The sequence below is a fragment of the Eptesicus fuscus genome, chromosome 11 (assembly GCF_027574615.1).
Source record: "Eptesicus fuscus isolate TK198812 chromosome 11, DD_ASM_mEF_20220401, whole genome shotgun sequence".
Taxonomy (NCBI): domain Eukaryota; kingdom Metazoa; phylum Chordata; class Mammalia; order Chiroptera; family Vespertilionidae; genus Eptesicus; species Eptesicus fuscus.
Genome location: NC_072483.1, coordinates 481,849 through 498,263, shown reverse-complemented (window position 1 = coordinate 498,263; position 16,415 = coordinate 481,849). Strand labels below are relative to the sequence as shown.

The window sequence follows — 16,415 nt, the reverse complement described above, 5'->3', positions numbered from 1 at the left end:
CTTCAGTAAGGCTGATTTAAAAAATGGAAAAAAGCCCGGCTGGTGTGGCTCAGTGATTGAGTGTCAACCCATGAATAGTTGCTGGTTCTATTCCTGGTCAGGTCACATGCCCAGGCTGCAGGCAGAGAATCATTGATTGGCTGCCTCTTGCACATACCACACTGGGGATCTAGCCTGCAACAGGTTTGTGCACTGACTGAGAATCGAACTCTTGGTTCATGGGTGGATGCTCAACCACTGGTCCACACTGGCTGGGCTACATATATACTTTGAGTCCTCATTCAATCATTTTAGGAAAAAATTTTCAAAAGTACAAGTGTTAGGTGAAAAGATGAATATATATTTAATATTTTGGCATATACTGACTTTTCTCCCAGATCATTCAGATTTTTCTAAATTTTAAAAAATATATATTTTTTATTGATTTTTTACATCGATGAGAGAGAAACATCGATCAGCTGCCTCCTACACACCCCCTACTGGGGATGTGCCTGCAACCAAGGTACATGCCCTGAACTGGAATTGAACCTGGGACCCGTAAGTCCGCAGGCCAATGCTCTATCCACTGAGCCAAACCAGTTAGGGCCAGATTTTTCTAACTTTTGATTTTTGAAACCACTTTACAAAGGTGCAATCCTATATAATAAAAGCCTAATATGCTAATTGTCTGGTGGTCCGTTCAACCAATCAAAGCGTGATACGCTAAGGTCGCCCAACCACTCATAGGCCATTCATATATATCTTCCTTTCTGAAGGATATGCTTATATCTTTTTTCAATTTTTTAATGTCTTTCTTTATCGATGTTTTGAGAGAGGGAGAGGGATAGCTAGAAACATCAATGAGAAAGAAACATCATCAAAAGGCTGCCTCCTGCATGCCCCCTATTGGGGATCAAGCCTGGAACCTGGGCATGTGACCTGACCAGGAATAGAACCAGCAACTTCTTGGTTCATGGGCTGACACTCAATCACTGAGCCACACCAGCCGGGCTTTTTTCCATTTTTCAATCAGCCTTAATGAAGTACAATTTACATATAAAATCCACTAATTCCTTGTTTAAAATTAGGTACATTTAAAAAAATAATAATAAAATAAAAAATAAAATTAGGTACATTTTTACAAGAGTACACAGTACTGTAACCACACCATAATCATGCTAGAGAACATTTCCCATCTAACAAGTTCAATCATGGCCCTTTGCAGTGAATTCTCTTCCTCCCACATTTACTCCTTAAAATCCATTGATGTGTTTTCTATCACTACAGCTTTGACTTTTCTAGAATTTCATATAAACAGAATCATACAACACATGGTCCCCTGTGTCTAGATATTCTATTATGTTTTTGAGGCTCATCCATGTTGCTGTGTATACCAGTAAGTTTCTTTTTATTGCTTAGTGTTCCATTGAATGGGTAAAGCAAACTTTGCTTATCTAGTCACCAGGTAAGAAAATTTGGGTTATTTCCAGTTTTTGGCTATCCCATATAATAAAAGCCTAATATGCTAAGTGTCTGACCGTTCAACCAGTTGCTGTGATGTGCACTGACCACCGGGGGGCAGGTGCTCCAACCAGTAGCTTAGCTTGCTGCTGGGGTCTGGCAGATCAGGACTGGGCAAGACAGGTTGGACAAACCATGGAGCCCTCCCACGGTCTCTCCCCAGTCAGCCAACCTCCCACAGTCTCTCCCCGGCCGGCCGGCCCCAATTGGCCCTGATCAGGCATGGGAGAGACAGGCTGGACACGGGCCGGACACGCCGTGCATGGGGCCAGTTTCAGCCTGATCCCTGCAGGCCAGGCCGAGGGACCCCACTGGTGCATGAATCCATGCACTGGGCCTCTCGTTATGAATAATGCTTCAATAAACATTGAAGGGAAAATCTTTTAATGTATGATGTGTTTTCACTTGTCTTGGGTAAATACCTATGAATGGGACTGCTGGGTTGTATAGTAAATGTGTATTTATGTAATCTTATAAGATACAAAATGTTTCTGAAAGTGGCTAGATTACTTTGCATTTCTACCAACAATGTAGGAGTTCTACTTGCTCCATAGAGACATCAGAGCTTGGTATTGGTGGTCTTTACATTTTAGTGACTTCAGTGGATGTATAGTGTTTCCCACTGAGGTGTTGTGTTTTTTTTTTTAAAATATATTTTATTGATTTTCCATAGAGAGGAAGAGAGAGGGACAGGGAGCTAGAAACATTGATGAGAGAAACACCGACCAGCCGCCTCCTGCACACCCCCCACTGGGGTGTGCCCGCAACCAAGGCACATTCCCCTGACCGGAATCGAACCCGGGACCCCCCAGTCCGCAGGCCGACGCTCCATCCACTGAGCCAAACCGGCCTCGGCCCCACTGAGGTTTTAATTTGCACTGCCCTGAGGGTTAATTCTGTTGAGTATCTTTTATGTGCTTATTTGACATTAAAAGAGTCTATGGTAAAAGTTTCTATTCAAATATTTTGCCCATTAAAAAACAATCAGGATGTTAGTCTTTTTACTTTTGAGTTACAAGAGTTCTTTATGAATTTAGGATATAAGTCCTTTGTAGATACATTTATTGCAAATGTTCTCTCAATCTGTGGCATACCTTTTATTTTATTAACAGTGTCTCGACAAGCAGTCATTTTTAATGTATTAGTTGCTTCTTTATACAGTGTTTTTTTTGTGATGTAGGGCCATTTTTGCTTATTCTAAGGTGGCAAACAGTTTCTCCAATGTTTTGTTTTAGAAAATTTAAGTTTTATATTAGATCCATGATGAGACATTGGTGTTATTTTTGTGTATGGTGAAGGTAAAGGTCAAGGTTCATTTCCCCCCACATGTGTATTTTGGTGTTCTGGCATTATTTTGTTGAAAAAAATTATCACTTCCCTATTGAATTACCTATGTACTTTTGTTAAAAATCAGGTGACCATTATGTGTGGATTTATTTATACTTTGTTCCAATGATACATACTTCTATCTTTATGCCAAAACTACACTGTCTTGATTAGTGTAGCTATAACAAATCTTGAAGTAAGGCAGCAGAGTCCTCCAAATTTCTCTTTTTAATCAAAAGTGGTTTGGCTATTTTATTTTAGGTCCTCAGGTTTCCACATAAATTTTACATTTAGGCCGTCAATTTTTACACTGAGCCTGATGAGATTTTTATTAGAATTTCTTTGAACCTATAGATCCCTTTGGTAGAACTGATCTCTTAAAAATACTGAGTTTTCTGCCCTAGCCAGTTTGGCTCACTGGATAGAGGGTCAGCCTGCAGACTGAAGGGTCCTGGGTTCAATTCCAGTCAAGGGCACATACTGGTAGCAGCTTGATTCCTGGCCCTGATCAGGGTACATGTGGGAGGCAACCAATCGAAGTGTCTCTCTCACATAGATGTTTCTGTCTCTCCCCCGCCTTTCCATTCTCTCTAAAATTAAATGAAAAAAATACCCTTGGGTGAGAATTAATGAAAAAAATAAAACCCTGAGTTTTCCACCCTTGCTGGTGTGGCTCAGTTGGTTGTCCCATGCACCGAAAGGTTGCTGGCTTGATCCTAGGGGTGGGAGGGATGGACATTGTGAGAGACAGCCTCCAATAGATGTTTCTATCTCTCTCCCCATATAAAAATAAACTATAAAAAAAAATACTGAGAACCAAGATGGCGGCATAGGTAAACACCTATACTTGCTGCCTCTCACAACCACATCAAAATTACAATTAAAAGGCAGAACAACTACCACCCAGAACCGCAGGAAAGCTGGCTGAGTGGAAGTTCCACAACTAGAGAGGTGAAGAAAGCGCACTGAGACTGGTAAGAGGTGTGGAGGCACGGAAAGTGCTGGCACCTGGATGTGCTGCTCTTTTAACCGGGATGGAGATACAAGGTCCCGCTTGCTCTGAACTCCAGTTCCGGGCGAGACTCTGGGGGACCCGGCACACACGGGGAGAAACTGGACTGTCTGACATCAGGACAGGAACGCGAGGGCGGCTTTCTCTCAGAGGTGCTCACAGCAATCATTGTTCCAGTGGAGACGCGGGGACCTCTCCAGTGCAGGGCTGACTGGCAGTCATTGCTGTTTGCTCCGCCCTGGTGATTCCCAGAGACCCTGCCCCACCCAATTTACAACACCACCCAAGATATGTGCATCTGCATTTGCATATGAATGGCCTGTCCTTTCTCTGCCTAAAACCTGTCAAACTACAGCTGGGTCAGAGAGCCCCAGAGCTTCAAAATGAAGGCCCAAGGCCGGGTAGCACCAGCCTACCTTGCTTCATAGCTGGGCCACATCTGGGTACTTCCAAACCCCATACAAAGAGGAATCTGCAGATCTCTCTGCTGGGTGGCCTCAGGCAGTGGCTGACTGTGCACCTCCTTGGGGATCCAAGAGCCAGTGTACCAGTGGTCAGTGTGAGACCATGCTGGACTACAATACTTCACATCCAAAAGAGACACACTCAAGGGGCAGACTCAGTGAGCACCAAAGCCCCACTGAAGCAAGTCCTGCCCCATAAGGGTGTCTCCTGTGCAACATATCTCCCAGTGTAGACACAGCTGGTCCTCACAGCCAATTGGCCTGGAGGTCAATTCCTCCCAGTGATACCAACAGCAATCAAGGGTTAACTACAACAAGATATGCACACAGCCCACAAAGGGGTGCACCAAGAGCGTCCACCTAAGGTGATTGGGGAGGCTCAGCCACTGGGCCCTATAGGACACCTAGCATACAAAGCCACTCTATCAACTCAGGGAAGCAGCCAAAATGCAGAGACAAAGAAACAGGTCACACAAAAAAGAAATGGATGAAAACAAAATACTGGATATAGAGTTCAAAACCACGGTTATAAGGTTACTCAAGAATCTTCTAGAACCCTCTGAGAAATTTTCAAGGATATGGAAAAGGACCAATCAGAAATTAAGCATACACTGACTGAAATAAAGAATAATATACAGAGATCCCAACAGTAGATTAGAGGATCGCAAGAATCAAGTCAAAGATTTGAACTATGAAGAAGCAAAAAACACCCACTGGAAAAGAAAAAAGAATCCAAAATATGAAGATAGTGTAAGGAGCCTCTGGGACAACTTCAAGTGTACCAACATCTGAATTATGGGGGTGCCAGAAGAAGAGAGAGAGCAAGATACTGAAAACCTATTTGAAGAAATAATGACAGAAAACTTGCCTTGTGAAAGAAATATACTTACAAGTCCAGGAAGCACAGAGAACCCCAAACAAAAGGAATCCAAAGAGGACCACACCAAGACACATCATAATTAAAATGCCAAGGGCTAAAGACAAAGAGAGAATATTAAAAGCAACAAGAGAAAAACAGTTACCTACAAAGGAGCACCCATACGACTGTCAGCTGATTTCTCAACAGAAACTATGCAGGCCAGAAGGGAGTGAGTGGCAAGAAATAATCAAAGTGATGAATAGCAAGAACCTACATCCAAGATTACTCTACCCAGCAAAGCTATCATTCAGAGTTGAAGGGCAGATAAAGAGCTTCACAGACAAGAAAAAGCTAAAGGAGTTCATCACCACCAAACCAGTATTATATGAAATGCTGAATGGTATTCTCTAAGAAGAGGAAGAGGAAGAAAAAGGTAAAGATAAAAAATTATGAACAACAAAGTGACAACAAATACATGTCTATCAACAAGTGAACCTAAAAATCAAATGAATAAAAAACCTGGTGAACAGAACAAACTGGTGAATGTAATAGAATCAGAATCATAGAAAGGAGTGGGCTAACAATTCTCGGGGGGAAGAGGGTGCGGCGGGTGGGGGAAGAGATTGGACAAAGAGCTTACACCTATAGACGAGGTCAGTGGGGCGGGAGGGAGGCCTGGGAGATAAAAGAGGAACATCTGTAATAATCTGAATAAAGATTTTAAAAATAAATAAAAACATTGAAAATGAATAGATCAGTGTATAAAAAAGTTCATGAACATGACAGGTCTTTATATTTATCTAGATCTTTAATTTCTCTCAGCAATGTTTTACATATATTTTTAATCTTAGGTCTTACACATATTTTGTTAACACGTCCCTGACTTTTCTGTGGGCTTTTTTTTATGCCACTGTAACTGACATTTAAAAAATTTCATTGTTCACTGTTAATAAATAGAATTGATTTTTGTATATTAAACATTTATCCTGAAACCATTACTAATTTCACTTATTAGTTCTAACAGCTTGTTACAAACATTCTTTAGGATTTTCTGCATACATGAGCATGTTGTTTGTGAATAAAAACAGTTTTACTTCTGTCTCTCATTATCAATTTTTAACCTGCCCCATTATCTAAACAGATTTTTCCCCTAGTTAAAATTTTAAGGGAAATGGACGATTTCATAAATTTCCTTCAAATCAATTTGTTCAGGAAGACTTTGATTGTTGACAATTTCATTAAGATATAATGTACTGCCTGGCCAGCATGGCTCAATGGCTGAGCATCAACCTATGAACCAGGAGGTCACAGTTTGTTTTCAGGTTGGGCATATTCCCAGATTGTGGGCTTGATCCCCAGTGTGGGGCATGCAGGAGAGAGCCGATCAATAATTCTCATCACTGATGTTTCCATCTCTCCCTCCTTCTCTGAAATCAATAAAATATGTATTTTTAAAAAGATATAATGTACTGACAGTCTTCCATTAAGCTCTTTTTGGAACTATTTATCATTTCCTTCCAGACATCTGGAGTTCTCAATTTCAGTTTATTTTTACCAGAAAAGAATCATGAAATAGAGAATTGTTATAATCTATACTTCTGAACTTTGCAATTACAGACAATTTTGGTCTGAGTCAATGATTTGCTTCTCAACAAAACCTGAGGCCAATTATTGCTGACAGCTTTTAAAATGAGCAATATAATTCTATGTAAAAAAGAGATGTTCAAAAATATTATCTTAGCTATGCTCTTTTAAATTATTCTGTTGTGAACTTATACCAAAGACAAAATAGTGTAAAAATGTTGAAGGAGTAAGGCACTTTTCAGTTGCTCTACAATAACTTGCTGACTACTACTTTGTGCCCTACATTGGTTAGCAGACGTGCAGGAGACAGACATGGTCCTAAATCAATTGTTGTGGATGATGGGAGTCAGCAAAGGCTTCCTAGAGAAAGTGATATCTGACTCAAAACCTCAAGAAGAACAGGAATTAGCCAGACATAAGTGTGGAAAGGAAGAAGCAAGATTGTGGCAAAAGGAACAAAATGTTCAAATTCTCAAGGTCAAGAAAGCCTAGAATTTGTTATCATGAGTTCAGAAAATGTGATAGATACTATTATGCAGGAGGCATAGAGTTGCTTAAAGTTACTTCAAGAATAAACAGAACTAAAATAAATTTGTAACAAAGACTAAGTTGGCAGAGGGAAGCCAAGCAATGGAAAACGAGGCTGAAACATTAGACAAAAGGCCATAGCTTATAGGCAAGAGACAAAGAGCAATTAAAGACGATGCCTGAGTTCCTGGTTTGAGCAATGAGTAGACAGTGGTACCATTTACCACGATAAAGAACATAGCAATCACGTAGCAAAGAAAAATAAATAGAAAAAGGGCTTCATTTCACTTCGCAGCGCCATCTTTTTACTTGCTATCCAAAGAGAACGAGACTATTTGGAGTGCTTCACCTTCAGCACTGTTAATTCAACGGAATTCTTTGCTGTGGGGGACTGTCCTGCATATTGGAGAATGTTTAGCAGCATCTCTGACCTCTAAACCAAGGCCTATGCCCCGCACACCTTCTTACTACCGTATCTCTGGGCCTTAAGTAAATGAGAAGGCATGAATACATCTATAAAAATAGTTCTTGCAGGCATGCTTTACTATAACTTTCATGTATACACTAGTACATGTGAATGATGTGACTAAAATAGGGGAGAAAAAAAGAGTTGCTTAAATTTAAATTAGAATTGTAACATATCCTTTCTTTAAATTTGACAACCTAGTCTTTACTAAAATCCCAGAAGAAATTTGCTAATTTTTAATAAGAAAACTGGCAATATTCTTAAAACGGAAACAACAGAGAATATCACGCGTCTCACCTGCAGCTGCTGGGTTTATCAGTCCTGCAGAACCACTGCTCGCGATCTGTGCAGGAGCCTGGCTTAGCCCAGGGGTAGGAGTTCCTAACCGAGGAAACTGCTGAGAACTCATTTCCACCTGCAGTGCATACAGTCTTATGGTTATTACTGGATTCTGAGATTAAGATCTATAATGGAAAATTAAAGCATCTTTAGTACCTACATCTCCCCTTAGAAACAATTACTGCAGCATTATTCATCTAGAACAACTACTTGTGATCAATATACAGTGCAGAAATGATCTAAATTCTGTAATTTTGGATGTACTTAAGTTTAATTAATGGCAAAGTCGTTTATATGGTGTTATGGTGTTGGGGGATACTGGCCCTCCACAAATATTTTTTAGGGTTGCCACACTAAAACACGCGAATCCTGCCTAACAGCCACAATACGTTAACACCGTAGGTGTACCTGTAACCCTCATAGGGGAGCGGCAGGGGTCGGAGGGGAGACGCCCTGTGCTCAGAGAGAATCAAACCTCACCGTAAGACCTGATCCGAAAGGAAGGCCTCGGGACGGACGCCCTTCCCTCCCTTTCAGACCCCTCAGAGCCAGAGGACCGGAGACCTTCACGCCTTCTCTAAACGGTCCCCCTTGTCCCTCGAAGCCAAGCTCTACGGACATCCCTATCCTCCGCCCCAAGCCCCCCAAACCCCGCGGAGACACCTCGGGCCTCCGAGGCTACGTGGAGCGGGAGCGGGCGTCCGGGACCCAGGGCAGCCGTGGGTCTCTACCTGCGGCCGCCGCCCGCCGCCCCCGCCTGCATCTCGCCGGGCTGGCGGGGCCGCGGCGGGCCCCTCTCGGCGGCAGCGCTGAGCTCCAGGTCGCAGACGGGACTCAACGGAGTGCGCTTCGGCCCACACCACGCCCAGCCCCTCGGCTCGCAGGCCCCGGAGCCGGGCCGCTCCGGACCGCGCCGCGCCGAGGGGGGTTCCAGCCCTTTCCCCGAACCTGCCCCCAGCACCCCTGCCCGTCCATTGGCCCCGGGACGGCGCGTCACCGAGGCTGCACCAATCCGCCGCGCCCTGCGCGTCCAGGTCCCTCCCGCCCTCCCGCCGACTGCCGGCCAATCGGGCGCGAGCCTGGCCGTGGCAGTCCCAGCCCCGCGAGGCGGAGCCAATGACAGGGGAAGACGGGCTCTCGGAGCGGGAGGCGGAGAGCCGGAGGCCTCGCCTCCGCCGGGGTCTAAAAGCGGCGGGCGCAGGGCCCGGATGTGGAGAGTCACTTTAAACTGCTCCTGGAGCCAAACTCCCAGGCTGCCTGCCCGCCCGCCCCGCCGCTCGCGTCCTCGCCAAGGCCCAGGCCCACCCGAATCAACCCAGCGCCTCTCCCCTCTGGCTGCACGACGCCGGGTCCGCCCGCCGAGCCCAGCTGGCCACACAGCCTGGGTCCAAGGCACCGGGGACACGGCACCGCTGCCCTTCCCCGGGGACGCGCAGCGGGACGGACGTTGCAGCCCGGCTCGACCGCCCCGCCCCCTCGTCTCCTCCCCCTGCGCCCCTCCATTCCCGGCGCCCGTCCCGCCATTACTTGGGCGCTGCACCGAGTGGTCGCCGCGCAGCCTCGAGCTCGTTCCCGTGTGCTCGCAGCTTGGGGGCCACGTCTTCGGCCCCGGACCCTCCGCTGCAGCCGCCGCCCCCGCCGCCGCCGGGGCGCAAGCACTCTGTCCCCCACCACTTAGCCCAGTGCCGCTGCTTCCGCCGCCGTAACGAGCCCCCCACCTATTGGCTGGGGTAGGCCCCGCCCTCCTCCGGGGAGCCAGTCATCGCCAGTGTGAGCGAGAGGGAGGGCGGGCCTGCCCTCGGGGCCGCGAAGGCCGGCGGGAAATGTAGTTCCCGGCGCTGGGAGGCGGGCTTGGGCGGGGCCTCCCGGCGGTTCGGCAGAGGCCAAAGGCCCTCCTCGGGATCCAGGGTTGGTTCTGGCCTTTCCCTTTGCGTGTTAAGAAGAGTGGATCCCGCCCTTTTGCTTCTGCCCAGGGCACTAGCTTTCATTTTCCCCTGGGGAGTGCGGCGCGGGAGCCGGCTGAGGGAGGCCTGTCGCAGCGACAAGGGGCCGAGGCGTTTCCCGAAGAGGCTGCCTTCCCCGCGCTGCTTGCGGCACTGGATGCCGCCACCGAAGGCCACGGACGGCAAAGACGATCTGGGGAGAGTCGGTTTGCCCGGCCCAGAGCCGAGCCCCGGTGAAGCCGCCGGTCCGACAGCGTTCCTGGCACTGACCGGGCGCTGCACCTGCTGTCTCCAGATGACCAGGAAGCGAAGGGGGATGGTATTGTTTGGTTGGGGCGGTGAGGAGGGGTGAAGGGTGGGAGTTGATACACGTGAAAAGTCTCAGCCAGAGCTGCTGGGGCAAAATTTGGGTCTGATAATACACAGGACGCCGCCTCTGCCTTCAGACCTGGAGTTTGTCCCTGCGCCCGCTCCTGCACAGCTGCCTGAACACCCGCCGGGACGCGTCTCAGTTTCCCTCTTCCTTCCCCAGCCTTTTCCTTCCGCACTTTCTTCCCTTATCGAATTTCTTCCGAAATAACTGCTGTAATGTACTTTAGCCTCCTCTCTCCTCCAGGCAGGCTCCACACTTGATGGATTCTCTTCCACCCTTAAAATGCCCCCCAAATCTGCAGGCGACTTGCTCAACTTCTCATGTTGTCTAGCTTATGGTAATCCTGTTTAAAACGATCTCCCCTTGGCCTCTGTATCCACCCTTTTTCCTGGTTCTCCTCTTATCCCTATCAATCTCCACTCTACCTTCTTCACAAAAACTGGGTAGCATTCTCCAGTCCTCTTTTATAATGCTGTACTGTCTTCCTAACTGGTTAAATGCACTCTCAGTTCCAAATATTGTTCTTGAAAATAATTCAAAAATTTATCTACATGTAGTGAGTTTTACACCTACAGTTCCACCTGCTGCCTCTGAAATGTAACATACCGATCACCTTTATTAATAGGCTTCATCTCTGCTCCTCCTGATTTCTGGGTTTGGTTAATGGCATCACCGCCCTTTCTGCCTTTAGTTTTATCTTGTTTTTACTCTTTCATCTTACAGAGTCATCATATGTACCTCTCTAACCCCTTTCCATCCCTTCCATAACCCTTAAGTCACACTTTTTAAAAAGATATATACTTTTCTTGATTTCACAGAGGAAGGGAGAAAAGGAGATAGAAACATCAATTATGAAAGAGAATCATTGATTGGTTGCCTCTTGCACACCCCCTGCTGGAGATCAAGCCCACAACCCCGGGCATGTGCCCTTGACCGGAATCGAACCTGGGACCCTTTGGTCCGCAGGCCAACACTCTATCCACTGAGCCAGACCAGCTAGGGCTTGGGTCATACTTTCATTATTGCTTGTGTGGATTACAGTAGTGCTGCCTCTACTCAACTCTCTTCCTACCCACAATCTGTTCTCCACACAGTTTTTTCTAAAGCATTAATCTGAGTCCTTTTCTCCCACGATATTCTAATAAATATAGAATATATTCCAAATTTCTAGTCACAGTATTCAAAGGCCTTAATAATTTAGCTTCTCTTACCTCTCCAAACATTGGATCTCAACAATAGTTCCACCAATTCTCCACAGTTTGGCTCCTGGGTTTTGCCAAAGCCTGAAGTGCCTTTTATTGACCTCAACCTTCAGCAGTCACCTGGTAGAGGGCTTCCAATTCCACAGTGCCTACCTAGAAAGTGTCAAGCAATGGTCGTTAGCGCCAATCCAATGCCAACAGGAATCCCGAATTTGGGGTGCAGTGAAGAAGGAAACTAGTGCAAAACAGGTCAATTGTGATACAGCACAGCTGTGAGGCCACCCTGGGGCCAGGCCCCTCCAGCAGAGAGCTCTGCCCTATGCCAGCCTGCTCTGTGCTGTCTGGTCTGCTCTCTGCTCCATCCTGTGCCAGTCTGTCTTGTGGGGGCTGGTTTGCCCCACCAAGCCAGGCAGTCATAGTCTTCAGTGAAAAGGGATAGGGTACTCTCTGGGCCAGAGGGAAGCCGGCTTAGAGATCCAATGTTTGGAGAGGTCAGAGGGACTAAATTATAGAGACAGACTCTGCCCTGGTCCCTGATTGGTCCATCCTCATGCAAATGAGGATCACAACTCCTTATAGTTTGATTGACCCAAAAAGCACTGTATGATTGGTTAGAAATGAGCTGCTCTGATTGGTCAGTGAAGATGTTGGTAGGGGATATAGCTTTGTAGCCCCATTTGGATGGGGAAAGCCTCAGTCCTATTGGTTGAAATAGGGTTACAGAAAGCCCTTTATAGGCTCAGAAGGCAGACAGGCAGCTCAGTCCGGAAGCAGGTTGTTCATTCAGCGTAGGCTTCTCCCTGAAGTGCAGTTTGTAGGACAGGCCTGGTGTGGAAATGACTAGCCTTTTTTTTTTTTTTTTAATTTGAGCCTAGTTAGCCACCAGGAGCCCTTCTTAGAAGGTATCATCTTTCTCAGGGGCCACAAAAGAAAATTATATTTTCTAAGAAACCTTCCTTGAATTCCTTTCCACAACCTGCAGGATACTTCCATGGAACTTCTTCAGTACGCTCTACCGTTCCTCTGGCCGCTTGTAGTAGGTGGAGAAATTACTCATCTTCATATCTCCCGTCAACAGGAAGGGTCACTAAGTACCGAGTATGATGATAAGCACATCATAGAACACGGATAAACTCTGAGTTCACCTCAGTGACTAGAGAGACAGCCTCTGCTGCTGTGCTCACCCAGGGCTCGGGCCTCCTGCTTCCAGGAAAGCAGATGTCTCATCCACGGCTGTGTTGCTAGGATTAGAATTCCCACCCACTGAACCTGGGGCTCTGAAGACAGTCTCCTTGTGTCCTAGCCACGCTGAACCTTTCTCACTTTCCAAGTATTCAAGTTTCCGGCCAGTTTCAGTGGTGCCGGAAACCCACCACAGTCTCACTAATAGAAAAGAAGTAAAAGGCTGGTCAACCTTGAAGCTCTGAAAGGTCAGAGCCAACCACTCCCTATCTAATTGAGACAATGGTAACTGAGGCAACTTCCCCACCACATAATTATGTAAATCCTTATGATATGGTAATCCGCCTATTACCTGCCTAAGGGCTATGGGTGCATCCCAAACCTGCTTAAGGGCTAGGGATGTATCCCACAGTCTCAATAAAAGGCATAGCAAGGCCAGAGCCTAGCAGCAGTCCTCCCACTAGAGGTGGATTCCCACCTGGCCCCCCCAAATCGCCAAATTAAATTTCTTCTAGTCTCTTTCATTTGTGTGCGGCCCTTCTCCAGAACCCGAACCCTGAACCGGAACCCAGAACCATGCGGGACGTGGTTTATTAGTATTTTAGATTTTTTAAGAGAATGCTGTTCACACAAGATGTTTGGACGTGTTGAGCAAAGACACCAAAGGCACCGCATCTGCTGGTTGGTTCCCTAGATAAAGGCAAATAACTTTTGGGGGTTTAAGTCCAGACACCACCCTTGGCCAACTCCCCAGCCAGGGAACACTAGTCCCTTCCAGTTTACTCACTCATAAAATGAGAGTGCCGTTACTTACCTCAATCTGATTGTATCGGTTAAATGAGCGACACGTATAAAGGTTATGAAACTTTTGAACTTGCTTACATCTGCTGTTTTTATACCTTCATCTGTTTATTACCCAGGCCAAACTCAGCATCTGTCTCCTCCAAGCACCACATTCTGTACCACTGTCCCTATCCCAAATGTACATATGCTAGTTGTGGCGACAGACCCTGGGATGACCTCACATGATTCCTCTCCTGGTGTTCATGCCTTTACATAATTCCTTTTTTCCTTGGATGTAGGCAGGACCTGTGATCTTAGCTAACCAAAAGACTGTGGCAAAAATGATGGGATGTCACTCCCTGTGTTGTATCGTAAATCAGCAAATGAGATACAAGACGCCTTAATGAGCCAGTTAATTAGTAGTTGTTTATTGCACACGGCCCAGAGGGAGGTGTCTCTTCCAAATCTCTGAGCCCCACATACAGGAAGTTTCTCGTATTTATACTTTTCAAGCTTTTGTTTGCAGAGACAACTTGTAACCATGAGTATCATATCATATCTATACAGACATCTATAACCTTGAGTATCATATCTATACAGGCACCTGGCATCAATATCAGCATATCAGTTAGATGGCTAGCTTGCAAGGTCAGTTAAGTTTATCTTTTTCTGTTATTTGAACTAAGAACAAAGTCATTTTATAGAATAAAAGACTGTCTTAAAGTGACAGAGTTTACAATGACAGAGTTTACAGGACAAGGGATTATCTAACAATAGCAGAGAATTTCAAACAGCAGTTTTTTATACAAGATGGAGGTTACTCTGCCTCACCTGGACCATGTCACATCACATAAGACTGTCTTGCTGCCAGACTAGAGACGCTCCTGCTTGGCCTGACGAGGCAGCTATGTGGCTCACATGGCAAGGACTGCAGGTGGCCTGTAGCAACTATAAGAAACCTCCAAGAGTTAGGGTGGCCTCCAGCTAAACACCTGCAAGAGGCTGGACCCTAAGTTTTACACATCAAGGCAATGAATTCTGCCAATAAGCTGAGGGAGCTTGGAAGCTGATTCTTTCATAGTTGAGCTTCCAGAGGAAAACCTAGTCTAGCTGACACCTTAACTACAGCCTGTGATACCTGGGCAGAGGACTGAGCTAAGATAGGTCTGAACTCCTGAACACAGATACCGTGAGCTAAGAAATGTGTGTTGTTTTAAGATGCTAATTTTGTGATTATTGTTACACAGCAATAGCTAACAAATACACCAAATGTAGGATGGCATCTGCTGCTTGGGCAGCTATTCTATAGTCTGTCTGAAAGGAAAGGTCTGTACACACTAAAAAGAATACAGATAACCAACCTCACTTCTCTCCAGAATTTGAAAGTGATGTAGCAAGATTAGAAGGCTAAAAAGCCTGAGCTCCATGAAAGCCATGAGAAAAAGCTGAACCAAGAATAGGCTGAAGCCATGAGAGAAAAGTGTAGTATGGCGTTTCCAGGACAATAAGCAATCGGGACAGCTGTAGAAGCTGGAAACGTGGAGGGACCAATTCACCAGGCAGTGGGTGGGGAGGAACAAACACCTCTTATGCCAGACTGACCAGCTACTCAGTCTCTACACTTGTCAGGAACCTTATGAGTCTTAACCTACAGCCTACTCTTTATGAGACAGAACAAGCACCCATCTTTAAAGCCATGCATAATTCTTTGATAAATTCACATTAACCTGTGTGAGTCTGATTGTGGTGGCCAAAAGCTGTGAAGTTAAAGTGTAGCATCTGTAGGTAGAGAGTGCAGAGTTGGTGAGGTGGCTGCACACCCTAGAAGGGGCCAGATGACTGCCTTCTGCACTGCAGAATTCATTCTCTGGCTCATGATCCAAGTTGGCAGCAACAGGTCTAGCCATCTGGTCTAACACTGAGTGAACCACAGTTCAGCTCTGACACTGCACAGGGTCCACAGGTTGAGGGCAGTTTCCCATAAAGCTGCTCTTACTTCAGACGCCAGCCGTAAGTCTCTAGTGATTCCCAGGCCACCTACACTTCTGACTGTCGCTATGAATGTGGAGGCTCTCACAGATTTGTTCAATAATTAACTAGGATGACTCACAGAACTCAGAAAGCACTCTACTTACGATTACGGTTTTATTACAAAGGATACACACAGGGTGAGGTCTGAGAGCGACCACATAGCTTCCATGCCCTCCTCAGAGAATTGAGGCAGGTCACCCTCCCAGCATATCAGTATGTTCACCAACTAGGAAACTCCTCTGAACTCCAACGTTCGAATCTTTGTTGGGGTTTAACTATGTAGGCATGATAAAGTAAATCATTGGCCACACGACTGAGCTCAAATCACCAGCCCCACTTCCAGCGCCTTCCCATTCCCACATCTAAACATCCCTACGCTCCACCTCCGCACTAAAATAGAGCTATTTAGAGGCCCACGAGGAGTTACCTTGTTAGCATAACAAAGATGGGCCTGTCAGCCAGGAACCCAGCCCAAAAATGAGACAAATTATTTATTATTCCACGCATTTACATCTTCATTCTCGTCAGGAGCAAGGGTCAAAGAAGGCCCTGTTCCGTCTCTTTAAAGACATTTACTGGAAGCTGCATGGGATATTTCACTTACAGCTCAATGACCAGAACACAGACACTGTGCTGCAAGGGAGGCTGGAAATGTAGTTTTTGTGTGTTTTTTACCTTGAAAGCAATGTGGCAATGTATCTAGCTAAAAATTGAAGATACAATTTTTAAGAAAGAAGGAAAGACAGGCTATTCAGTAGGCAATGAATGGTATTTGTATAGAACTCACGCAAAGGATAAAGAGAAACACAAAAGGTAGAAAGCT

The 16,415-nt window shown here is 45.9% G+C and overlaps 1 protein-coding gene across 6 annotated transcripts in view; it reads right to left on the bottom strand.

Annotated features, from left to right (window-relative positions):
• Positions 1-9,763, bottom strand: part of SAP130 (Sin3A associated protein 130) — a 101,810-nt gene extending 92,047 nt beyond the window's left edge. Inside the window, exons 1-2 of one of the 6 annotated variants that reach the window (XM_054722768.1) lie at positions 9,606-9,763; positions 8,037-8,203 (exon numbers count right to left, since the gene is read on the bottom strand). In XM_054722768.1, the coding sequence (XP_054578743.1) occupies positions 8,037-8,148 (112 nt within the window). In that variant the 5' untranslated portion in view covers positions 8,149-8,203; positions 9,606-9,763. Of the gene's footprint in view, positions 1-8,036; positions 8,204-8,809; positions 9,001-9,605 lie in introns of those variants that run through there. The other 5 variants (XM_054722770.1, XM_028134839.2, XM_054722771.1 and 2 more) reach the window with 5 other exon arrangements.
• Between the last annotated feature and the right edge of the window lie 6,652 nt (positions 9,764-16,415).